Below are 22,385 nucleotides of genomic sequence, written 5' to 3' on the forward strand. Positions count from 1 at the left end.
TATGTTACCCCATTATCCTTATCTACATTAGCCACATGGCTCCGTAGCTTTCTCAGCTGGGCAAGTTACATGCTGCCTCTTCGGTGGTCTGCGCAGGAGTGGCTGAGGATGTTTCCTCCTCCCTAGCCTTCTCCTAGTCTCATTACCCTGCCTCCACTTTCTGTCTGGTTGACCCACCTATACTTCCTGCCTGGCCAATCAGCATTTTATTAAAATACATGATTGACAGAATATAGACAATTCTCCCGCACCATTGACAATTCTCCCACACCACCCCAGCCTCCATGAACAGGGTTACTTATTTACAACTTCTGTGATATGATGAGTTTAGAGGCTGTATATTTTCCTTCTTTATGTTTTTGCTATTGTTGTGCTGTTTCCTGAGGGAGACTTTTACCCTCTTGCCCAAGTTGGTCTCCAACTTGTAGCAATTCTCCTTCCTTGGCTTCCCAAATACTGGGGCTAGAGGAGTGAGCCACCACACGTTGCTTGGAGACTTCTGTCTTTTTCATAACCAATCGGCCAAGAACAAGACCCAAGGCCAGACATTTAGAGAGCGCTGTCCCTTTCCCAGGACAGGGCTGCTCAGACCACTTCTAACCACCTCCTACCCGAAGCTCAGAAGCACAGAATTGGGCTGCTGAAGGACAAAGTTAGAGCTGGTGGATGCAGGGGAGTGCGGCAAAATGCCGTCTTGGGGCATCACTCACTGTACCCAGCAGCCCTCAGCAGCTGTGGTCCCTGCCCAAGACCCCCACAGGATGAAGCTTCTAACTATTAGTGGAGGAACTCTAGGCAGTGGTGGCTAATGGGGAAGGGAGAGACATTTTTCTTTAGGAGTGTGGCCCCTGCCCCAGTGGCCCCACACCCATGTGGGAGCACAAACGGGCAGCACTAATTAGACTTAGTGGGTTAAAAAAAATAAAAAAGAGCCTGAAGTTAGGAGGAGCAAGTGTCAATGTGCTGGAAGGGAATCGAGGGGAGCTGGGGGGCTGGGTGTGACCAAAATATATTGTGCATACGTACAGAATTCTCAAAGAATAAGAAAAAATTTAAAGAAATAAAAAAGAATAGAGCTGGGTGATGAGCTAGTTCCCGGCAGCGTCCAGCCTGGCTTCAGCCTTTGGCTCTGTGGACCAGACCTAGCCCCATCCTTCCTCAGGCTTTGCCTGGGAACCTCAGCTGTTTATCTCCCAGGCTCCTGTATCAGAACCCCGCAATGATGGCGATCCAAGCAGACTGGATCCTCTGTCTCAGTAGATGAAACAAGATTACCTCTCCCGGGCTCTGCTCTGAATCCTTAACTAAAACACTTGGCTCCAGCTGAGAGCTGGCTGCAGAATCTCTAACTTCAGCCCAGGGAAGGATCAACAGGCATCTTAAGACTGGTGACGAAGGAGTCTGTCGTTACCAGGAGCCGTTCCAGCTGGTGTCAGAAAGGAACTCAGCACCAACACACCACGATACACCCTTGTGTCCGGGGAGGGGATGGGGTGCGGGCAGCGGGTTGGAGGAGTCGCTCGGATAAGTTAGGTTTTACTTTGAAGCCAACACTCACGTGCTAAAAGCAGCCAAAAGAATATCCCCCGACAGGTTAAGAGTGGCGTGGTTGGTGTCTGTTTCCTGGGCGCTAGTGTTCCAGGGGAGCGAGGGGATGGGAGAACATAATGCGAAGACTCCAGACGTCTGTCTGTCTTTATTAGGCTCAGTTTCAGCTCCCAGCAAGTGGGTGAGCAGGCTGGTGGTTAGTGAAAGCTAAGAACAACCTGAAGGTTGTGGTGATCCACTCAGTCTTCTGGACCTGTCTCTGGCCAGGCTCTGGTAGCCTTCTCCCCTCTGGCTAGACACTTAATCATCCTCTGTCCCTCCCCAGAAGCTGTCAGTCACCACTCTAACCCCCGGCCCCCTGCTCCCTTCCTTTCAGCAGTGCTTGAACCCAGAGCCTCGGCTATGCTAGGCAAACTTCCTCTCACCGAGCTCTTTCCCCAGCTCTTGGTTTTTAGAGACAGGGTCATTCCACATAGTTCAAGAAGGCTTCAAACTCATAACCTTCCTGCCTCTACCATCCAGGAACGCACCACCAATACCTGGCTTGTTCCCTATCTTTTTGATGACCTACTTTAGGCCCTGGGAACCCTTTTTAGTCACTCAACAATTTTTTGAGCATCTGCAAGTGGATGAAGCACAAGCCATAAACAAGTCCACCAGCCCCCAGTCCCTACTGTCAGTCACCAGTCCCGGTCCCTATTGTGATGTCATCAGCCCCATCCCTACTGTGATGTCACCAGTCCTGGTCTCTACTGTGATGTCACCATCCCCCTCTACTGTCAGTCACCAGTCCCGGTCCCTACTCTGATGTCACCAGCCCTAGTCCCTACTGTCAGTCACCAGCCCAGGTTCCTACTGTCATGTCCCTCCACAATTAGCAAACAATCATAAGTACAGTGAGGATTTCAAAAAAAAGGGGCAGGGCACTGGGAAGTTGGGTGGCACCAGCCTGTGGCTTTCAGAGAAAGCGTAACAGAGGCTGTGACAGTTGGCAAGGAAAGGGTGGACCTCCTGAGGTGCCCCCTTCGCTCCCACTCTGCTCATGGGGCTGCAGTCTCAGACTGCTGGCCCCAGCACTCTCCATATGCCCTGCAATACTTTCTGCGGTCCTTCACCCCCTAGGATAGTCTATAGACTGAAGACCTGCCGCTTGCCTTTGCCTCCCAGACAGGCACAGTCACGGGCAGTGTGCACTCCCAGAGCACACAGCTCGGTTACTGCCCTGCAGCCAGCAGCCCAGATCTTTGTGTCGTTCCTTTACATTTAACTTTTCTTTCCCCCATCCTCAAAAGCCATCCTTATCCTTCAAGACTCAGAGTATTTGATCATGACAGATAATGACAATTCTCCCTCTGTGCCGAAACAGCTTTCATTCTTCCACGTTATTTTGGAAGTTGGTTGGCAAACTTTTGGAGTACAAGTCCCTTGGCGACGGAAGCCTCATTGCCTCTTCCAGCACCTGGTACCTCATACTGCCACCAGCACCTGGTAACCTGGTACTAGTACAAATACCCAGTACCTAGAATCCAGCCCCAGGATCCAGAATGAGCACCCGTTTTTAGTATAAAGGTGACCTGCAAAGAGCAGGCTTTCCGTGAACTGAATTAGACTGAACACTGACTTTCCCAATCCAATTAACAATCCAAGAGCTGCTTCCTTACTGAGAAATCATCACTCGAGACTTACAACTCTTTGGGTGTGAGGCAGCTGTAAAGGTTTCCCCGTGCAATTAAAAATTACTCTCCTGTAATTGCTGACAGATTAACATATGGAATGTAGGATGTATAAAGAGTTATGCTGACAGTTCCTAAGCTTGCGCTGTCTGAGAAAGATTAAGGAAAGTCAGTCAAACGCCATCATGTTGGCAAGAATAACAGGAAGGCAAAGAATGTGGTTTACTGAGGCCAGGTCTCCACGTGGCTGGCAGTCTGGGTGGCTTTCCTCCGGTGACGTGGTAGAGCATGACAGGACATCTCTGACTTTCCTCTCTCAAGGCACATGGCTTAGATTTCCCAAGAGTGTGTGGTGCATGAAGGACTTTCACAAACGGACTCAGTTGAGAACCCTCAGCATCACCACATGTTTCTTGTTTTTTATATCTGGACTTCATCAAGAAACAACATGGATTGATTGACAGAACTGCTTGGGTTTGCCTGAGTGCAGTCTAGGACATTGAACAAAGAGACCAGCCAATGACACACTTTTGCAGGAAACAATCCCATCACCAGGTTCTGTATAACTGCTTGAGGAGCACACTATTGTCAAGCTGCCTTAGTGGCAGAATAAAATGGGAATAAGAAAGAGGTGAGAGCAGTTGGGGGGCTCTTTGACCAGAGATTTATTTTCTAGACAGAGTAGTCTGAACCCTTCCTCAAGAGTTAAGAGGTTGACCAGATGCCCCAGCCATGAAACCTGGGTTTTCCCACCTTAGTTGCTTCTTTTGCTGTTAGTAACTGATGGGGAGCAAACAAATGATTATTTTTTTGGCTTGGACTCTTTATAACCAGCTGAGCTCGTTGTTCTGCGGATGTCCCTATGATGTCATTGTGATTCAGGTCTTCAAGCTTTTCGAGGTAAGGGCGGCCAGTTACACTAGCGCCACTTCTTACATCAGCATAAATTATAATACCTAGAGATAAAGCCCTGTGGGTGCCAGCTGGGGAGACAGCCTGCCATCACAGGGCGTGGTGCTTGGGGGATGATGGAAAGACTAGATACAATTCCAGACTCAAGAGCACTGTATTTAAATATGAGAAACCAGAGATATTAAAGCAATCCATGTGTGCATACATCAACAAACATCCCCTGGATTGAATGCAGTTGCACTGTGCAGTGGGAACATGGAATGAACAGGTTATGGCTGCTGCAGGAGAAGAAATGTAAAAGAAATTAAAAAAATGGGATGCAGGGAAGTGGGTGAGAGGTTATTTCTATGTGAGCGAGGAGAGTGCACGGGGCACTGATTACTGTCTAGCTGCTGTCTTGCCAGAGCTCCATGTAATACCCCAGCTCTGTGAGTCCAGCTCCTTCCTCCTAGCTCATCCACAAGGCATGTTGTCTTTCTTGTTGGTCCAGCCCTTCCTGTTGACACTGTTTCACGTCATCCTCACAGACAAGAGTCGTGTAGGTGGCAAGGGACACTCGGTCATCCCTCATTTCTGCCTTTTCATAGCCATTCTGGCAGGATTGGAATTACTAGGGTGGTTTCTTAGATCTAGGTTCTTTTAGGCAGTTACCTTCTGCCACCCCTGGCATATCACTTCTGGAGCACACGCCCGCCTCCCACCCCCACCCTTACTGTGGGTATCAGCATCCAAGGGTGCTCACGGTCCTTGAATAGAATGGTATATTCCATGGAATCTACATACACTCACCCATGACTTTCAAAGTGTCTCTAGATGACTTACTGTATCTAAAATAGTATCTTAGTTAGGGTTTCTATTGCTACAACAAAATACCATAACTGAAAAGCAAGGAAGAAAAGCTTTATTTGGCTTACACTTCCATATTACTGTTCATCATTGAAGGAAGTCAGAAACTCAAACAATGCAGAAACCTGGAGGCAGGAGCTGATGCAGAGACCATGAAGGGTGTTGCTTACTGGCTTTCTCATCAAGGCTTGCTCACCCTGCTGTCTTGTAGAACCCAGGACCATCAGCCCCGGGATGGCACCACCCACTACAATGGGCTGGGCCCTCCCCCAGTCAATCAGAAATTAAGAAAGTGCCCTACAGACAGATCTTATGGAAGCATTTTCTCAATCGAGAGCCTCTCTTTCCAGATAACTCTAGCTTGTGTCAAGTCGACATGAAACTACCCAGTACACAGTGTCAACACTGTAAATAGTTGTTTTGGTGAACTTTATAGGGAATCATGACAGGAAAGAAGACTTTACATGTTTATACAGACACAGTTTGTTTTTCAGATTTCATCCACACTGGTAGAACAGGAGGGTGGACTCCATTATATTTGCCTCCCTGTGATTTGCTATGAATACAATGGCCATGGTTACTGCAACTGTTGGAAATAGCCTAGATCTTGCTAGTTGCAGTTAATAAACTTAAAATTCTCAGGACACCTTATCAATCATCAGATTCTTATCTGCTTGTATAGAAATAAGGAACATTTTATCCATTTGATATTTAGAAAGTATACTTTATCTTAAATTGTTTGTAAATGTGTATGTCTATGTAGTTATGTGTATGTAAGTGCAGGTGCCCAAGGAGGACAGAAGAGGGAGTCAGATCCCCTGGAACTGGAGTTAAAAGTGGTTTGAAGGCACGTGACACGGTGCTGAGAACTGACTTCTGGTCCTCCAGAAGAGTGAGTAGCAAACACTCTTAACCACGAGCCATCTCTCCAGTCTCTCTCAAACTGAATTTAAGCTTTACAACAATCCTTAAAATATAAGAGCTGCAATCCCAATCTCCCAATTGAGGTCACTGAAGCTCACAGGTACAGTCACGCAGTCAAGGTCCATAGCTAACGAGTAGGACCTCAACCCTTATTGCCTGAGATCAGATTCATGCAAGGCATTCTTGTCCTGGAATCTGTAGTCTGCCAGAGAAAGCACAAGGATGTACTGTATCTCACAGGCTTCACGGAGCCATTCAGAAGGGTTTGTGTCCATGTGCTCATGTCCCCTTCCAAAGGAAGCATCCACATCAGTCAGATTCTCCAGGGATCTGTGGCTTCAGATGAAGCAGAGTGTGTGTGTGTGTGTGTGTGTGTGTGTGTGTGTGTGCATGTGTGTGTGTGCGTACTCACATGTGTGTATGGTGATGAGGAGATACTGAAGAGATGTCTCAGTGGTTAAGATCATTTGCTATTCTTTCAGAGGACCTGGGTCGGGCTACCAGCACCCATTTGAGGGGTCACAGCACTCTGTAACTTCAGCTCTAGACAATCTGATGTTCTCTTCTGACCTCCATGGACACATATGTGTAAACATGCATGTACATGCATATGCATACACAGATAAAAATAAATAAAAAGAAATATTAAGAAGAAGAGATGAGGTAGTGATGCCAGTATCCTCTGTGTTTAACTTCTGGTGAAGGCTGGGTAAGTAGCATTGGTAGGTAGGGTGGACATTTTTTTTGGGTGTGGTGTGGTTGTTGAGACAGGATTTCATGTAACCCAAGCTAGCCTTGAATTCACTGTGTACTGAATTGGTCCTGAACTCCTGATCCTCTGGCCTCTCCCTCTCATGTCAAACCTTTGAGGATGGTTCTTGATGTACTCTGGGGAGGAAATTTGATCTTTCTGGTTTAGATTTCTGGGATTTCATTTTTTTAAAAAAATATACAAGACCAGCCTGGTCTACAGAGAGAGTTCCAGGACAACCAAGGTTACCCAGAGAAACCCTGTCTTGAAAAAAGTAATGTACAAAGAAAAGAAGTTTACTTAGTTATCAGTTTTTGAGATTCAAAGGCATGATTCTGTGCCTGCTGAACTCTGGTGCTGACTGCGTGGGAGATGGACTCACAACTGTGGGGTTATATACATGGGACAGAGATCATATGACCAGAGAGAAGCCAGAAGGGGACTCAGGATTTGCACTTGCTGTTGTAATAGTTCTCTTGGAAGGACTAACTCAATATCCCATGTAAGAACCATCTTAATCCCTTCAAGGACAGTGCTTTTCAGACGTCCTGTCATCGCTAAAATGGACTGTTAGGTTTAGCTCATCATGTGTTCTCATTCTGGCTGAACAATTGGCTTCTCTAATGCCAATTATAAAATATTTGTAATTATTGACATTTCTCTCTCTTACTTGTGACTCTGTATAGAACTAGGAACAGGTAGAGGAGGAAAACATCTGAGAATAAGTATGGTTGTCATAAAAGGCTGGACTTCCGGAGAGTTACTTTTATACTTGAAATAATAATTTATTGACTTGCAAAGCTGACACACCTCACACTTCCTGTAACTGTACAATGTCTAGTCAGAAAGTAGCTGACCTTGACCTCAGTCTCTGAGGCACCCCTCATTGGCACCCATCCTTTGCCCCTGGATAGAAGTTACCCTTGGTGCTAGAGAATAGACCAGCTCTGTCTGAGTAAGCGGAGAGTAAACAATGTCCCAGCATTCCACAGTTACATGTAATTTCCCTAGCATCTCCTCAGTAGAGCTATGCAGGAACTTGAGATGGATGGAAAACAGAGGAGGTAGACGGCTAAGTGGGGCAGGTACGTTAGAAGCCGAAGGGTGGTAGAACAAAGGAGCTTGCATTAACCAGCTGCTGTCACTATAGCAGTTCCTGAGCTAATCAGCTTGTTAAGAGAAGAGGTATATTTCATTCACTGATCTGGAGGGGTTTGTCCGTCTGTTTGTTTTTTGGGGGCAGGGCCTCTCATGCATCCCTGACTGGCCTGGAACTCACAATAACCCACCTGCCCCAACCTCCCAAGTGCTGAGTTTAAAGGCATATGTCACCATACCAGACTATTTCAGAGGGTTTCTGTCTATGCCTGTTTGGCCTCATTGCTTTTGTGACATTGGCAAGGCAGCACACTATGGCCATAGCTTGTGACAAATTGTTTTCTTCATGGTCAGAAGGTAAAAGAAAAAAAAGGAGGAGGGGGAGGGAAAGAAGGAGTAAGGATTGGAGGAGGAGGGAAAAAGAGGGAAAGGAGAGGCGAGGGAGGAGGGCCTGGGATCGCAATGTCTTTCCAAGAACATTCCCTGACGACTGGAAGCCCTCTTAACAGTGCCATGGGCTGGGGACCAAGCACTCAAGACAGGGCGTTTGGGGGACAATTCTTCAAACAGTAGCAGCGCTGACTCTTTCTCAGACACGTGGCTATGCAGGCAGCTGTAACACTGTTCTGGGCGGGACAGAGAGAAAAGGCATTTGGTCATTATAGGAAGTCACCGATCCTTGGTGTGAACACAGGCTTACGTCGCACGCCCTTCCTCTGAATGTCTCCTCACTCAGTACGTGAAGTGAGTATTCCAACGCATGTCAATCTGAACAAATAACAACAGGAACAGAGGATAGAGGGAGACAACAGAGGATAGAGGAAAACTCGGAGTTTGTATTATTGATTCATTTATTTAAAAAAGACTTTCCTATTAGGCCAGGCTGGCCCTGAGCAGGAGGTCCTCCTGGTCCAGCCTTCTGAGTGTCAGGGATTACAGATATGCACCACTGTGCCTAGCTTTGAGTTTGCATTTACGGGGTTAGATGATTGATGTGCTCAGGACAGGGACTGGGATACCAACAACCCTGGTACCCATCTTCCGGTCCTTATTTCACCCAGAAGACAAGATTTGGGAAGTCATGCTTATTTCCTCAAAACGGAAGCATGCCCTTCTGGAGAGAAAAGAGAAGCTGGTAATAAAGGGTAAAAAAAGACCACAGAAAAACACCCTGCCCCTGAGTAGACCCTAGGACCAGTGCCTGAAATCACACCAATCCCTGAGCTTGCCCCAGAGTCAGGCTGCAGAATCCCACCAATTACTGAGATCCCTGAGCGTGAGATCCCACAAATCCCTGAGCTTGCCCCAAGTCAGGCTGCAGAATTCCACCAATTACTGAGATCCCTGAGCATGAAATCCCACCAATCCCTGAGCTTGACTCAGAATCATACCACAAAAATCCACCAATCCCGAACCACTCTGGGACGTTCTGCGCCCCCACCCCACCCCCAACACTGTCCAAGAAACCCTATATAAACTCTGTACCCTGTTCAGTTTGCTGCTGTTTCTCAGCGGAGGCAGCCGCTCCTGGATTCTTCCTTCCCCATACATCTCTTGAGTGAGGTTTGTTGTGCAGTGTGACGCCTTCACTGGAGCCAGCCCAGCTTTAACAACTTTTGCTGGAGCCAGAGTAGAGTGGAACAGAACTGTTAAGAATTTCGCTGGAGAACTGTAACCACTCCACCGGGAACACCCACTCCTGCCAGAGCAGGGTTGTCACACTGGCATTGGGGAAACCTTTCTCTGGAACAGGGCTGTAAGCTTCGAAACTTACGGTGACTTTGCAGTGCTCCTTGGCTCCCACTGCCAGGATACCCTTCCATTCAAGCTGCAATACTTACAGGTAAGACTCAGGAAGTTAAGGAAACTTGCAAGACCGAGGAGACTCAAAACGTTCAGAGATTCACAAGGCTCACACCTAAGGTCATAGGCAGCAGACAATTGCTTTGGAGAGGAGATTCTCTTCAGTGGAACTGCCTGCAAGTTGGGCAGGGAGCTCCATGAGTGTACCTTTAATGAGTTTGTACCCATGCTGTCTAGGCTTTTTGGTGATGTACCTGTCTTTGAGTCACTCTGGCTTTTGTAGGAACCAATGAAGTCCCGGGTTCACAAGTTGCTGTGGAGACTCCTTTAGCCAATAGCCTTTAAGATACTGGCCCAGTCTGGGCATGGTCAAATGTACTATATATACAGATGTAAAAGCATGCCTGGCCCCTTGACTGTTGGATTTGGTTCCCTGCTCACGCAGAGGACTGCTGATCTGTGAGTCTACCCCTAAATAAAGAAACCTTTATTATACTCCATTCTGGGCAAGTGTGGGACTACTTTATTATAATCAAAACCAACAAGTTATACTTAGATAGAATTATTTCTTTTGTCTGTTACCAGTGCTTTGTCTGGGCCGAGTAGATGCTTGTTCACAATTCCCCAGGCATGGGGGAGTCCTATGGCACCACACAGATCCAAGGAATACTTGTAATTGATTGATTACTGGCTTTTCCAGGGCATCTCTTCTAGAAGGTGCAGTTTTGACACAAGAAAATTGTTCTAGAATTTTTTTCCAATCATCGTTTAGTGAAGCCAAATGTTGTGTGTCTATTTGTGATCTTTTGCTGTATAAGAAATCATTCCAACCCTTGGTGACTTGGAAAATCTGAAGGCTCCTGACTGTAGGTTGCCTGGGCTCAGCCAGGTTGTTCTGATGTTCTCCCGCAGGGTTTTCAGGACAGTCGTGTTTACTTAGAAGCTGGGTTTGATGAAGTGTTTGGGATGACCTCTCTTCTGTTAGGGTCCTTACCTCATGTTGTCTCACCATTTAGTTCAGACCAAGTCTCTCACATGGCAGCTAGAGCCCATGGTGGGGGCCTGGAGCCATGCCAGAAGCACCCTTGCTGCCCACTCTTGACCCAGGCAAGCCACAAGGACGGCTCCCGTTCAAGCAGCGAGGTGTTCCTCCACCTTCCCTTGCCTTTGCAAGTCTGTCAGTTATCGGCTTTTTTAGAGTATGTGGTAAGACCTGTTACCAGAGTCTAGCCTGTTTGACAGTTGCCAAATATGATCTACAGAGCAATGAACTGTACCTCTCCCACCACACAGAACTATACTTCAGAGAGCAATGTTTTGCCTTTGTCTTACTGAAGCGGTCGGTGGGGCCTCTCTCCTCTATCCACCTGGCTTCTTGTCCCAACCTCCTCCGAGAATGGAGTGGGAGGTGCTTTATTGTCAGCGAGGGAATTACAAGCTTGAGTGGGATACAATAACATTAGACAGATTGCCGTGCTGATTTCAATAGGACAAGTCTGAACCGTTGGTAGCAACAGGATGCTGACTAAGGGCCATGAACCTTCAAGAGCTATGGCAGCTCTAGGAAATGTTACCATGCAAAAGGTCTTAGGGGACTTGGGGAGCCAGGCAAAAGTGGTTCCTTACAGAGCAAGTCTGCAAGTCACCGACAGATACAGCAGGAGCAGTGTGGGTCTTTTTTTTTTTGTGTACACATTGGTTTTATTGTAACAAAGCAACTTGTACACTTCAACATTTAAAATGAGCATCTTTTCCTTCCAGTGAAAACCAAAAAACTAAAATAAAAAAAATAAAAATAAAGTTACAACAGAGAATGTGAACTCCAAATAAACCCCTACAGGTTCTGCTGATTCTCCCATTGAGTGGTAGGGCTCGAGTCATCGTTAGGAGAGAATTTTATTTTAAAAGTGTCATCTTAAACTGCAAGGATGTCTGTTAAACATCACAATTAAACATGCCAAAGGAGAAGCCATGTTGTCACAATGCCCACTTACCCCCCCCAGACACCTCAAACCCACCCTTGCTGACCTTCTATACCCCCCCTTTTTTTCTTTTTTTTTCTTTTTATTAAACAAGAGAAAGTAGACAGATACATGTTGGTAAATGCTAACTGTCTGTATTCACATAGACACAGTGTAATCTCTGAGCCCAATATACAGAGAAAGGAAAAAAGCTAGAATTCTATGCACTACTACACAGGGGCCTAGCACCCCCCAGCCTCCAGCAGAGCCAAAGGGGCTGGAGGGCTTTTCTTTTTTCCCACAGAGCACGGTGGTGGTGGTGGTGTTGAATCCACAGTTCGAGACAAGAAAAGATAAAAATGAATGTAGAACAGAGTAGTGGAGATTCTTTTCATTGTATTTTGCTCAAGACATTCCCAAAATAAGTTGAGAACCATGGTGTTGAGAAGCGAGACCTCAAAAACAGGGCGACTGAGCACAGGAGGGATTGGGGAGGGGAGGGAAATGACTGCAACTTGCTCCCAGGGACTGGAGAAATTTAAAAAAATAAAAAGAAAATAAAAAAGAGGGTCGGAATCCATCAGTCTTCTGTGCCAGTCCTCCTCGCCTTCATCCCCCTCTCCTTCTTCCCCTTCATCATCATCTTCATCTTCATCTTCTTCACCTTCATCTCCTTCTTCATCAATATCTTCCAAGCCTTCTTCTTCTTCATCATCATCGTCATCATCTTCTGCCTCTCCTTCTTCATCGTCCATATCAGGAACCAAATAGTACTGCAAGGGGTTTGGCCAGATGTCATCTTTGATGACCTCTCCTAACTCATCTGCACCTGCATCAGAGTGGTCAGTAAACCGGGTAAGGAAGCTCTCTGGCTCTTCGTGTTGTCTCTTCCTGCTGGCCTTATTCTGTGTTTGACTTGAGCGTTTTGTCAAATCCTTTCCAGATTTCCATTTGATTTCAGTGGACTTTGAGGATGGGTCACCACTCTCATTCAGATGAAATTCTTTGGAGAGAACTTTATTTTCGAAGTAGGGGTTTTCATCAAAATAAAAATCTATTCTGTAACCTGATTTAATGTCTTCAAATTCTGTTACTTCAACTCTGGTTAAATAATGCAGAGCCTCTTCGTCTTCCTCCCCAAGCAGTGCAGACACTTGTGGATGGTTGACAAATGTGGTTACCCAAAAATTTGGGATTTTAGCGATCAATTCTGACCTCTTCTGAAAAAACGATTGGCGGAGTTTGTTATATTTTTGTTCTACTTTTAGTATTTCCTCACTGGCTTGTTCATTAAGTCTGTCTATTTCATTTTGTACTTCGTCAATGTGTTCAATTGCTTCTTGCTGTTCTTTTTCTCCCTTCGGCAGGCCGGGAGAGGCCGACTTGTCCTCCAGTTTCGGGGAAGGAGCCGATTTGGGTTTCTTGGACTGAGGCAGAAGCGCAGATTGCCGTTTCGGGGCCATGGCACGAGGGAAGTGGCTAGAAGCAGAGGCCAGAGGCCAGATGCACACAGCAGGAAGAAACTCGCAGGAACTCTCAGTGTGGGTCTTGAAACTTGAGTTTCTGGCCCCTGGAGCAAGGTGAGGCTAGAAGAAGCTGTAGGCAGTCAAAGTGCAGGGTCTTGGAGTTCGAGGCATGAAGTGAGTCCTGCTTGCTGCTGCTCGTCCAGTCCTGGAGGCCAGCTTGAGTGAGCTCCTTGCCCAGGGCAGAAGTCTTAGGAACAGGAAACTCATGAGGAGTCTATCGCTAGAGAGTCTTGAAGGCAAATCTTCTTTCTCTGGTGAGGGACCAGGCCAGAACTAGATCCTGAAGTCTTCAGGCGTCCGGCTGTCTTCTGGGCGCTGCGCTCTGATGCCTTCCTTCTTTTCATCCTTCCTAGGCTCCTGCACACTTCAGTCTGTGAAACTGCAGCCTACTGGCTTTTGTAAGGGTGCATAGGTGGCAGCTGGACTCTGATTGGCTGGATATGAGCTTGAAAATAAGGTGGGAAAAATAGGCTCAATCAGGGAAGAACTGTCAAACCTGGGGGAGGAGGCAGAGGAACAATGAGCCCCAAAAAAGTAGCTATAAGTTCACAATGACGTCTCCAGGTTTGGGACCCCAGAGAAGTAAGTTTCTGTCCCTGGACGGTGGTGGTGAATGCCTTTGATCCCAGCACTTGGAAGGCAGAGGCAGGCTGATCTCTGTGAGCTCAAGGCCAGCCTGGTCTTCAGAGTGAGTTCCAGAACAGCCAGAACTGTTACAGAAACCCTGTCTAGAAAAAAAAAATGAAAGAAAGAAGGGAAGGGAGGGATGGAGGGAGGGAGGGAGAAAGGAAGGAAGGAAGGAAGGAAGGAAGGAAGGAAGGAAGGAAGGAAGGAAGGAAGGAATTTATGTCTACCCCACTGCCACTGGGATCCTCTGCAGGCTTCCGCTGTCTCCCTGCTTCCTTTCACTCTCCTGGATTAGCAGCCATCAGCAGTTCCTTCTCTGGCTCCTTTGCTCATAAGAAGGCTGGAGCTTGTGGCTCTCAGAAAGCTCCATGGGATGAGTGTGTTTGCGGGTGTGTAAATTCTTCATGTCGCCACAGTGATGTGCCTGGAGATTTGCTGCGGTAACTTTGTGCTGTTGGGGAGTCTGGCGACCTGGGCAGAGGTCTGGCTGAAGGAGTTCACGGGTCACTTCTAGCTCCGCGCCAGAGAGCTCCGTCACTGTTGAAGTTGAATTGGTTTGCAGTTACTTTGCTTTCCTTTCAAACTCTTCTTCAGAAAAAATGCCGGGCAAGATGAAAGCTTTGAAATGGGAAACCATTTATCTTTAAAGTCTTGCCCTCCTCAACAGGCCCCACTGGTGTTTCTTTCATTTCTCTCTTGATTCCAGGTACTTAGGTTTTTTCAACGGCCTTCTGTCACCTTCTGGAATCATCTTTCCCTTAAATGTGATCCGTTTAGGACAACATCCATTTCGGATACTTCCACAGGACGAAATGTGTACAGGACTCATCAATTTGCCTCTTAAAGTCTGGTTTGTTATTATTTTTAAATTGTAAGTGTGTGTATCTGCATGGGAATATGTGTATGTAAGCACAGGTGACCTCAGAGGCCAGAGGTATCGTCTCCTGAAGCCTGAGTTACAGGTGGTTGTGAGCAGTTTGTCAAGGGTTCTGGGACTTGAACTCGGGCCCTCTGGGAGTGCAGCAAGTGCTCTTAATTGTGGAGCCATTTCTCCAGGTCCAAGTTCCCTCATTTTTATTTTATGTTTTTAGAAGTCATTCTTTCTTGTTTTTATTTGTTTGTTTTTCTTGAGACAGCTTCCCATGTAGGCCAGGGTGGCCTTAAACTCTCTCTGGGGAGAAGACATTGAACCTCTGACCGTCCTGCCTCCATTTCCCACTCCTGGAATTACGGGCACACCCTAGCATGCCTGGATGGATAATTCTTCTCTTTTATGTAGCCGATGGTGCCTCTCACTTTCAGAAGGTTTGCTATCTGGAAAACATGTTCTTTGAGCCTCGGCATATCCTGCGCGCGTCTCCAAAGCACAGACGTTCTGTGTAGCCACCTGGCCGTGCGCTGCTCACTGTGTGTGTGTGTGGGGGACTTGCTAACGTATTCATGTCCTTACCCTATGGGGACCTGTCTGGTTCCGTCTGTGTCTATTCACTGTCTGAATAGACAGTCATCAGTGAAGGCCGTCCCAGCCCAGGAACATGTCTTGTAGTTTCACGGTCTCCTGGTAAGAGTGACAAGGTGGACAGGCGTCAGGCACCACAACCAGACAGTTGCCTGCCGTGACAGTGCAGGCAGTACGGGGGTGGGGGTGGGGACGTGAGGACTGAAAGCCATTGTTCACGCAGGACTGTGTTCTCTTTTCGGCTCCTCTTGGGGACAAGAATTCATCCTTCTGTAGCTCTCTTCCCTGAATCCTGTAACCATATCTAGCTGGAGTCTGGGTTTCATTTAAGCTGAGGTCTTATGCATGCTTGGAAAATGTATTTTAAAATCCTCGTGAAGTGAACTGCCCAATCATGACATGCTTTTCGGTAGAGGACAATTTCCGAAGCCTTGTTCGGTTCTATGTGAGTTTGGAAAGTGATCCTCCCGTGTTAATGGGAAGATGAATCCCAGTTGTCTTTCTAGCAGCTGTGAGGGATTGGCTCGTCTCAATGGTATAGTGATGAGAATTTAACAGAGGGAATTTTCCAGTGTTCCCAGAGTCAATGTCTTTGTGGTGGTTTGAATGAGAATGTCCCCATAGGCTCAGATGTTTGAACACTTGGTCCTCAGGTGAAGGTGCTGTTTAGGCTTAGGAGGTGTGACCTCCTAGAGAAAGTGTGCCATCAGAAGTGAGCTTGGAGAATAGAAAGACTCACCCCACTTCCCGTTTGATCTCTCTGCTTCCTGCCTGTAGGAGGAGGCTGCTTGTTTGTTCCTGGATGCTCAGCCCTGAAATAACCACACAGAAACTGTATCAACTAAATCACTGCTTGCCCTATTAGCTCTAGCTTCTTATTGGCTAGCTCTTACATCTGAATTCAACCCATTTCTATTAAACTGTATTGCCACACAACTGTGGCTTACCAGGTAAAGTTCTGTCCGGCATCTGGCATCTGTCTCCCACAGGGCTACATGGCTGCTCCTGACTCTGCCTTTTTCCTCCCAGCATTCAGTTTAGTTTTTTCCGCCTACTGCTATTTTGCCCTGCGCAGGTCCAAGGCAGCTTCTTTATTAACCAGTGGTATTCACAGCACACAGAGGGAGTCCCGCGTCACCTGCCTATGGCATGATGGGTAGATGCTCAGCTTCTAGCTTCAGGCACCCCTGCCATCAGGGACACATATCCATGGAACCATAAGCCCAAATAAACTCCTTGTTTTATAAGTTGCCTTGGTCATGGTGCTTTACTGCAGAAATAGAAAAGTAACTAAGACAATTCTTTTCAGGGCCATGTGAAAGAGAAGAAGGGTGAGCCAAGGGTTTGGCTGTCCTGACCAACTGAGAACACAAACCTCTTTCTCCTAAATCCCCCACGTTTTTTCTTCACTATGCAAACAGCACTAGTCTCTGATATTTTAAGTATTTCATTTTGTATTAATTGTATAAGAATGGGTTTATTAGGATGGTTTCATAAACTTATATACTGTACCTTGTGGACATTTTCACACACCTCCAAACACCTCTTCTGTCCCTCACTTTAAGATTTTGGAGGCATTTCTTTCAAATCCATTATTACGTCTTTAGGGTGGATGGGGCCGTAAGATGATGTCAGCGGTTCTAATTAATGGCCAGATAGACACCTGCAAAGTCAGTGACTATGGCTAAGAGCTAGCAGATCATCAAGGTCCGCAGCTAACAAAGCATTAACGAAAGATGGACAAAGAGGACTTTCAGCAACCCCTAACTGGGTGGGCAGCATGTGAACAAAGTGTAATCACCTCTCTGATTGGACCAGAGAGACGTGCCTAGAACATGCAGGCCCTCCATTGGCTTGGCCAAGGAGAGCCCAGAGAAGAAGCCAGTCTCAGCAGAAATGACCTCAGTCTTTGTCCAGTTCCTGTTCTAAGTCTCATTCAAGACAAACAAATCAACAAGCCTAGACAAAACCGGCTTGTTGTCTTTTCCTGCCTTGGGAACCTCTCCCACTCAGGAATTTCTCACTTTCCCTCAGGAAAGTTTGGGTCTTCTTTGCTTCCTCCCACACAGATCTGCTTCTCTGGTTGGAGACTATGAACTTGAGAGCTGCCGCTCCAGAGCGAGCTCCCACTAACCTCAGTGCCTGGGCTAAGCACAGCTGGGCCGAGAAGGGTCTTGTCCGTCTCAAAACCGCATTAGTAGATCAGTAGTATACGCTTTCATTTATGCTTGGGAGCACGCACATACATTCATGCAGGCACACGTGTACGCACACACATGCACACACATGCACGCACGCACACATGCACACACACATGCACACACATGCACACACATGCACACACACGCGCACACACATGCACACACATGCACACATATGCACACACATGCACACGTGCACGCACGCGCACGCACACACATGCACACACATGCGCACACACATGCACACACATGCACACGTGCACGCACACACACATATGGAGGGTGAAGGAGAAGGAGGTGTTTTTGTATGTCTTGGCAATAGCCATCTACATGATTTGAAGCCATACTGCTTTTAAAGTGTATACGTACAACCAAATTAAAAGGCTAGGCAAAATTTAAAAATCAACTTTAAAAAAATTAGCTGATTTATTTAGTTCCCTGATCTTCATTGCTTTTTTGTGAATGAAACTTTAGGTGGTGGTGTGAGGTGACCTCTTCACTTTTAGGGGTGACAGAGAAATGCTGACAAGGGTGTTCTTTTCTTTCAAGAACTGAGTTTTTAAAAAATATTTACATACATTGGTGCTCTCCCTTCATGTATGTCTGTATGTGGGTGTTGGATCCCCTGGAACTGGAGTTTCAGATAGTTGTGAGCTGCCGTGTAGGTGCTGAGGACTGAACCCGGGTCCTCTCGGAGAGCAGTCAGTGCTTTTAACCACTGAGCCATCTCTCCAGCTCCGACAAGAGTACTCTTAAAAGGACACATGTTTTGGCTTTCAGCCTTATCCGTTAGTCCTTGTAGCTGGTTTGAGAGCGCTCAGCTGAGAGAGTGTCAGCCTTGTACAGGCGAGCTTTTCATTCCCTTTCTTCGTCTATATTCAAGGACTGGTTTCATAAAGGTATTTCCATGTTAAATGTAAGGTATACTTTAACCATGTTCCTGCACACCCTCCTACCCTCCTATTTCCTCTCCCCTTCTTATTAGTAACCTTCACTCTAGACAATTTAGCCTCTTCTTTCAGGACCTATGGCATGCATGATTTGGTGCAATATATAATATTGACGATCAATAGATGAAAGAAAGCATACAATATTTGTCTGGAATTGACTCAGTTCACTTAATATGGCAATCTCCATTTTCCTACCAAGAAGAGAATTCCACTCTTCACTATGGCAGACTAACATCCCACATGTGTATAGACCACATTTCCTTCCCCCTTCCTCTGTGTTAGGACATGTAGGCAGGTCCCATAGCTTACTCTTGTGGGCAATGTTGCAGTCACTTTAACCTGCAAGCGTCTCTGTGCTATGTTGACATAGAGTCCTTAGGATAAACACCTAGGAGTGGCGTGTCTGAATGGCAGTCACTGAGCAAACAAGGAACAAAAGTTGATGAGCATATGGGCAAGGGGACATTGCTGGTGGGAATGTAAGTTAGGCTAGCGTCTATGGAAATCGGGGTGGGGGCTCCTCAGAAACTAGGAGCTGAACTGCCGTATGACCCAGGCGATCTTTACAGCTGCTTGGGTTTTGTTATTTGTGCCTGAGTTCTTGACTCTGCCAGACGTGGAGAACCAGACTGCAGGTGAGGGACCCCCTTCTTTCTTCACACTCCCGTAGCCATCTCTTCTCTGCCGCTTCCATCTTGCAGAAGCATGCTTTCCATTAGGCACCTAAGAAGAGGAATTTGGAAGTCAAATGTCACCTTCTGACGGCTGGAAGAACCGAGACTCCGTATCCAAATAAAAGACTTACTCTGCTTTGCAGCTCCCTGAAGTCCCAGCGACAGGCCCACCTCAGCACACACAGCAGCGGAGGTGATTGTTTGGAGCAGCTTCCAGGAGGAGGCAGAGGACGGGCCAGGGAAGCGGGAAGTGTAATTCCAGGTAGAGAGGGTCACTGGAGGCCAGGAAGATGCTGGCAATCCTGAGGAGCAGCAGCTGACCCACCAGCTGCAGGGCCAGGTCTTGGGAAGGCGCAGAGCCCAGCTGGGCCTGGCTATAGTCCACCCGCTCCCTGGGTGGCCTCAGGCAGGCGACTCCCTTCGGAGCTGGCTTCATTGGTGAGAAGCAGGGTGGGATGATGCTAGCTGATTTACGGGGTTACCTAGAGGACTAAATAACACACACACATGCACACACAAACACACACATAGATGCACACACACATACACAGCAACACACACATACACACACATGCACATAGATGCACACACATATACACACACAGCAACACACACATACACACACACACATAGATGAACATACACATACACATGCACATAGATGCACACACACATTTACACACACAGCAACACACACATACACACACATGCACATAGATGAACATACACACACATATACACACACAGCAACACACACATACACACACATGCACATAGATGAACATACACACATATACACACACAGCAACACACACGTACACACACATGCACATAGTTGAACACACACATACATACACAGCAACACACACATACACACACGCACATAGATGAACACACACACATATACACACACAGCAACACACACGTACACACACATGCACATAGTTGAACACACACATACATACACAGCAACACACACATACACACACGCACATAGATGAACACACACACATATACACACACAGCAACACACACATACATACACATGCACATAGATGCACACACACATATATACACATACAGCAACACACACATACACACATATGCACATAGATGAACACACACATATACACACACAGCAACATACACACACATGCACATAGATGCACACACACATTTACACACACAGCAACACACACACATGCTCATAGACGCACACACACATATACACACACGGCACACACATAGATGCACACTCACACAGACACACGTAGCACACACATGCACATAGATGCACACACATACACACATGCACACAAATACACACATAGATGCACACGCACTTAGACACACACAACACACACACACATACACAAGGTATAAAGTCTTGCTTTCACCAGCCTAGACTGCAATGGACTAGAAATGTCAGTGTGCAAAACTGTTTCAGTAGGCAAGGGTGAGACAGAAAGTAGTTATGACGGGGGAGTGAGGCTGGGGACGGTGAAGAGGGCAGTGTCTGGTGTCCTGGGACAGCTGAGATTGGCAGCCCGCTAGCCGCTGAATAGAGTTTCTGCTCACGGGTGACTCCAGTGGAAAATTTTAGTCTTCAGCCTTGGAAACTGAAGATGTTCCTTTAAAAGAAAAAACGGTGCTTTTGAAACTCGAGTGACAGCATTGACCACGATCTGCTTTTCTCCCTTACACACCAGTATTCTTGGGATGTTATCAGGGCAGCATCAGAACAATGCTCACTTCTGTCTTGTGTTTAACCTGAATGGCAAATGACCAGTCAGCCGATGTAGGCCACGCAAGGAAGCCTCTTTTTCTTACTGGATAGGCTAATAAAGAATACAGTGGTTTGCTTTATTGTTCTTTTCTTTTTCTTTTTCTTATCCCAGCTAAAAGCGCTTTTTTACAGTCCGGGCATGGAGAGCCGCTGAAGATTGTTTGAGAACTCGACTGCTGTGTCTGCATCCCTCTGATGTTTCCTGTTGCCGACTGCTTGCTCATTATTCTAGAAAAATAGCAAACAAGCCCAAACTACTTCTCCAAACAATTCCAAGACATACCACACAACAGAGCAAACCAAACTCAGCAGCGAAGCCCAGCTTTTCTGGGATAGTTTGTGAGAACCAGGGTGCTTTGTTGCTTTGGTTTGCTTTTTTAAATTTTATTTTATGTGTATTGCATGTTTGTCTGACTGAGGTTGCTCAGGTTCCTGGAACTGGAGTTCCAGACAGTTGTGAGCTGCCATGTGGGTGCTGGGAATTGAACCCTGGTCGTCGGGGAGGACAGTCAGTGCTCTTAACCACTCTCTCCACCCTGCAGAGAACCAGGGTGCTTTTTGATCACTGCTAAATTTTGTTTTTATTAAAGAGATTTTAAAGGATTTTTGTCCTTCTTGGTTTTTAGTTCTTTGCGTACAATGATTTTGATCACATTCACCCCCTCTCCCCCAACCTTTTCTCAGGTCCAACCCTTTTCCTATCAAGCCAGCTTGTGTCCTCTTTTTCTTTTTTTAACCCATCAAGTCCATTTTGTTCTGCACATACTTGTGAATGTGTGGTCGTCCTCTGGAGGTGGTGTCAGCAGTATAATGAAAAAAATTTGTTCCCCCTCCTCCTCTTCCCCCTCATCTTCCTTCTTCTCTCCCTCCCTTCCTCTTTCTCCTCTCCTTTCTTCCCTCCTCCACTCTCCTCCTCTCCCCCACCTCTTCTCTGCTTGAGCTTGTAGCAGTCCTGGGAGTCAGATCCCGACCCTGACACTCAACCACTGAGTTGAATCCCTGTCCCTTCTCCATTATTTTTTCTGTCCATGTTTATTTTCTTGAAGGAGGAGTTACATAAAAATGAACCTCTAGGAGGTCTTCTTTCCTTGAGTCTGGTGTTAGGGATATGCCCTGTTTGAATTTCTAGGCCCTGGCAGGCTCAAGCGCTGATTTCTCTCTGTTCTCCAGAACTTCACCCTGGCTTGTGTGTGCTGACAGTGACACACTTAGTGCTTTCTGGGGACAGGGTGACACCGGCTTCCGATTTGCTCCCTGTCCCCTCCCTGTAGGCATCTTCACCCCGCTGGTGTCCCAGTCTCTGATGACCACGCAGGGGGCCCTGCTCAGAGTTCTATGTGGAATGTGCTGTGGTTAGCACAGATTGGAGCTTGCTGCGGCCTCACCCCCGCCCCGATCCCCACCCCCTACCCCTGCCCAGCCAACCTTCTAGGACTGCTCTGAAGAAAACTGCTGACTACCAGCAGTCAGCTCAGGTGCTCTGCCTGTATCTCTCACCTCTGTATCCATCCTCCATCTTGCCCCAGTGTTCTGACCGGTAAATGGCTACCGACTGAGGAAGGGAAGGAAGGTAGGGGAGGGGTCTGCGGATTCTCCTCTGCCTGCCAGGCTTGTTCTGAGCTTCTGTGTCTTCAGCACTCTGAGTG

At 46.9% G+C, this 22,385-nt stretch overlaps 1 protein-coding gene and 1 long non-coding RNA gene across 2 annotated transcripts; one reads left to right on the plus strand and one right to left on the minus strand.

Moving 5' to 3' along the window:
- Window positions 1–9,246: 9,246 nt before the first annotated feature.
- On the plus strand, window positions 9,247–21,342 carry LOC146892260 (uncharacterized). Its single transcript, XR_015004689.2, has 3 exons — window positions 9,247–9,595; window positions 18,981–19,146; window positions 20,852–21,342. It is a non-coding gene; the product is annotated as an uncharacterized LOC146892260 (long non-coding RNA).
- On the minus strand, window positions 11,433–13,009 carry LOC148120209 (protein SET-like). The gene has a single exon (XM_087912121.1). The coding sequence runs from the start codon at window positions 12,977–12,979 to the stop codon at window positions 11,759–11,761; it is 1,221 nt and encodes a 406-aa protein (XP_087768247.1). The 5' UTR covers window positions 12,980–13,009; the 3' UTR covers window positions 11,433–11,758.
- Window positions 21,343–22,385: the final 1,043 nt, after the last annotated feature.

This window comes from Myodes glareolus, chromosome 12, assembly GCF_982192425.1.
Source record: "Myodes glareolus chromosome 12, mMyoGla1.1, whole genome shotgun sequence".
Taxonomy (NCBI): Eukaryota; Metazoa; Chordata; class Mammalia; order Rodentia; family Cricetidae; genus Myodes; species Myodes glareolus.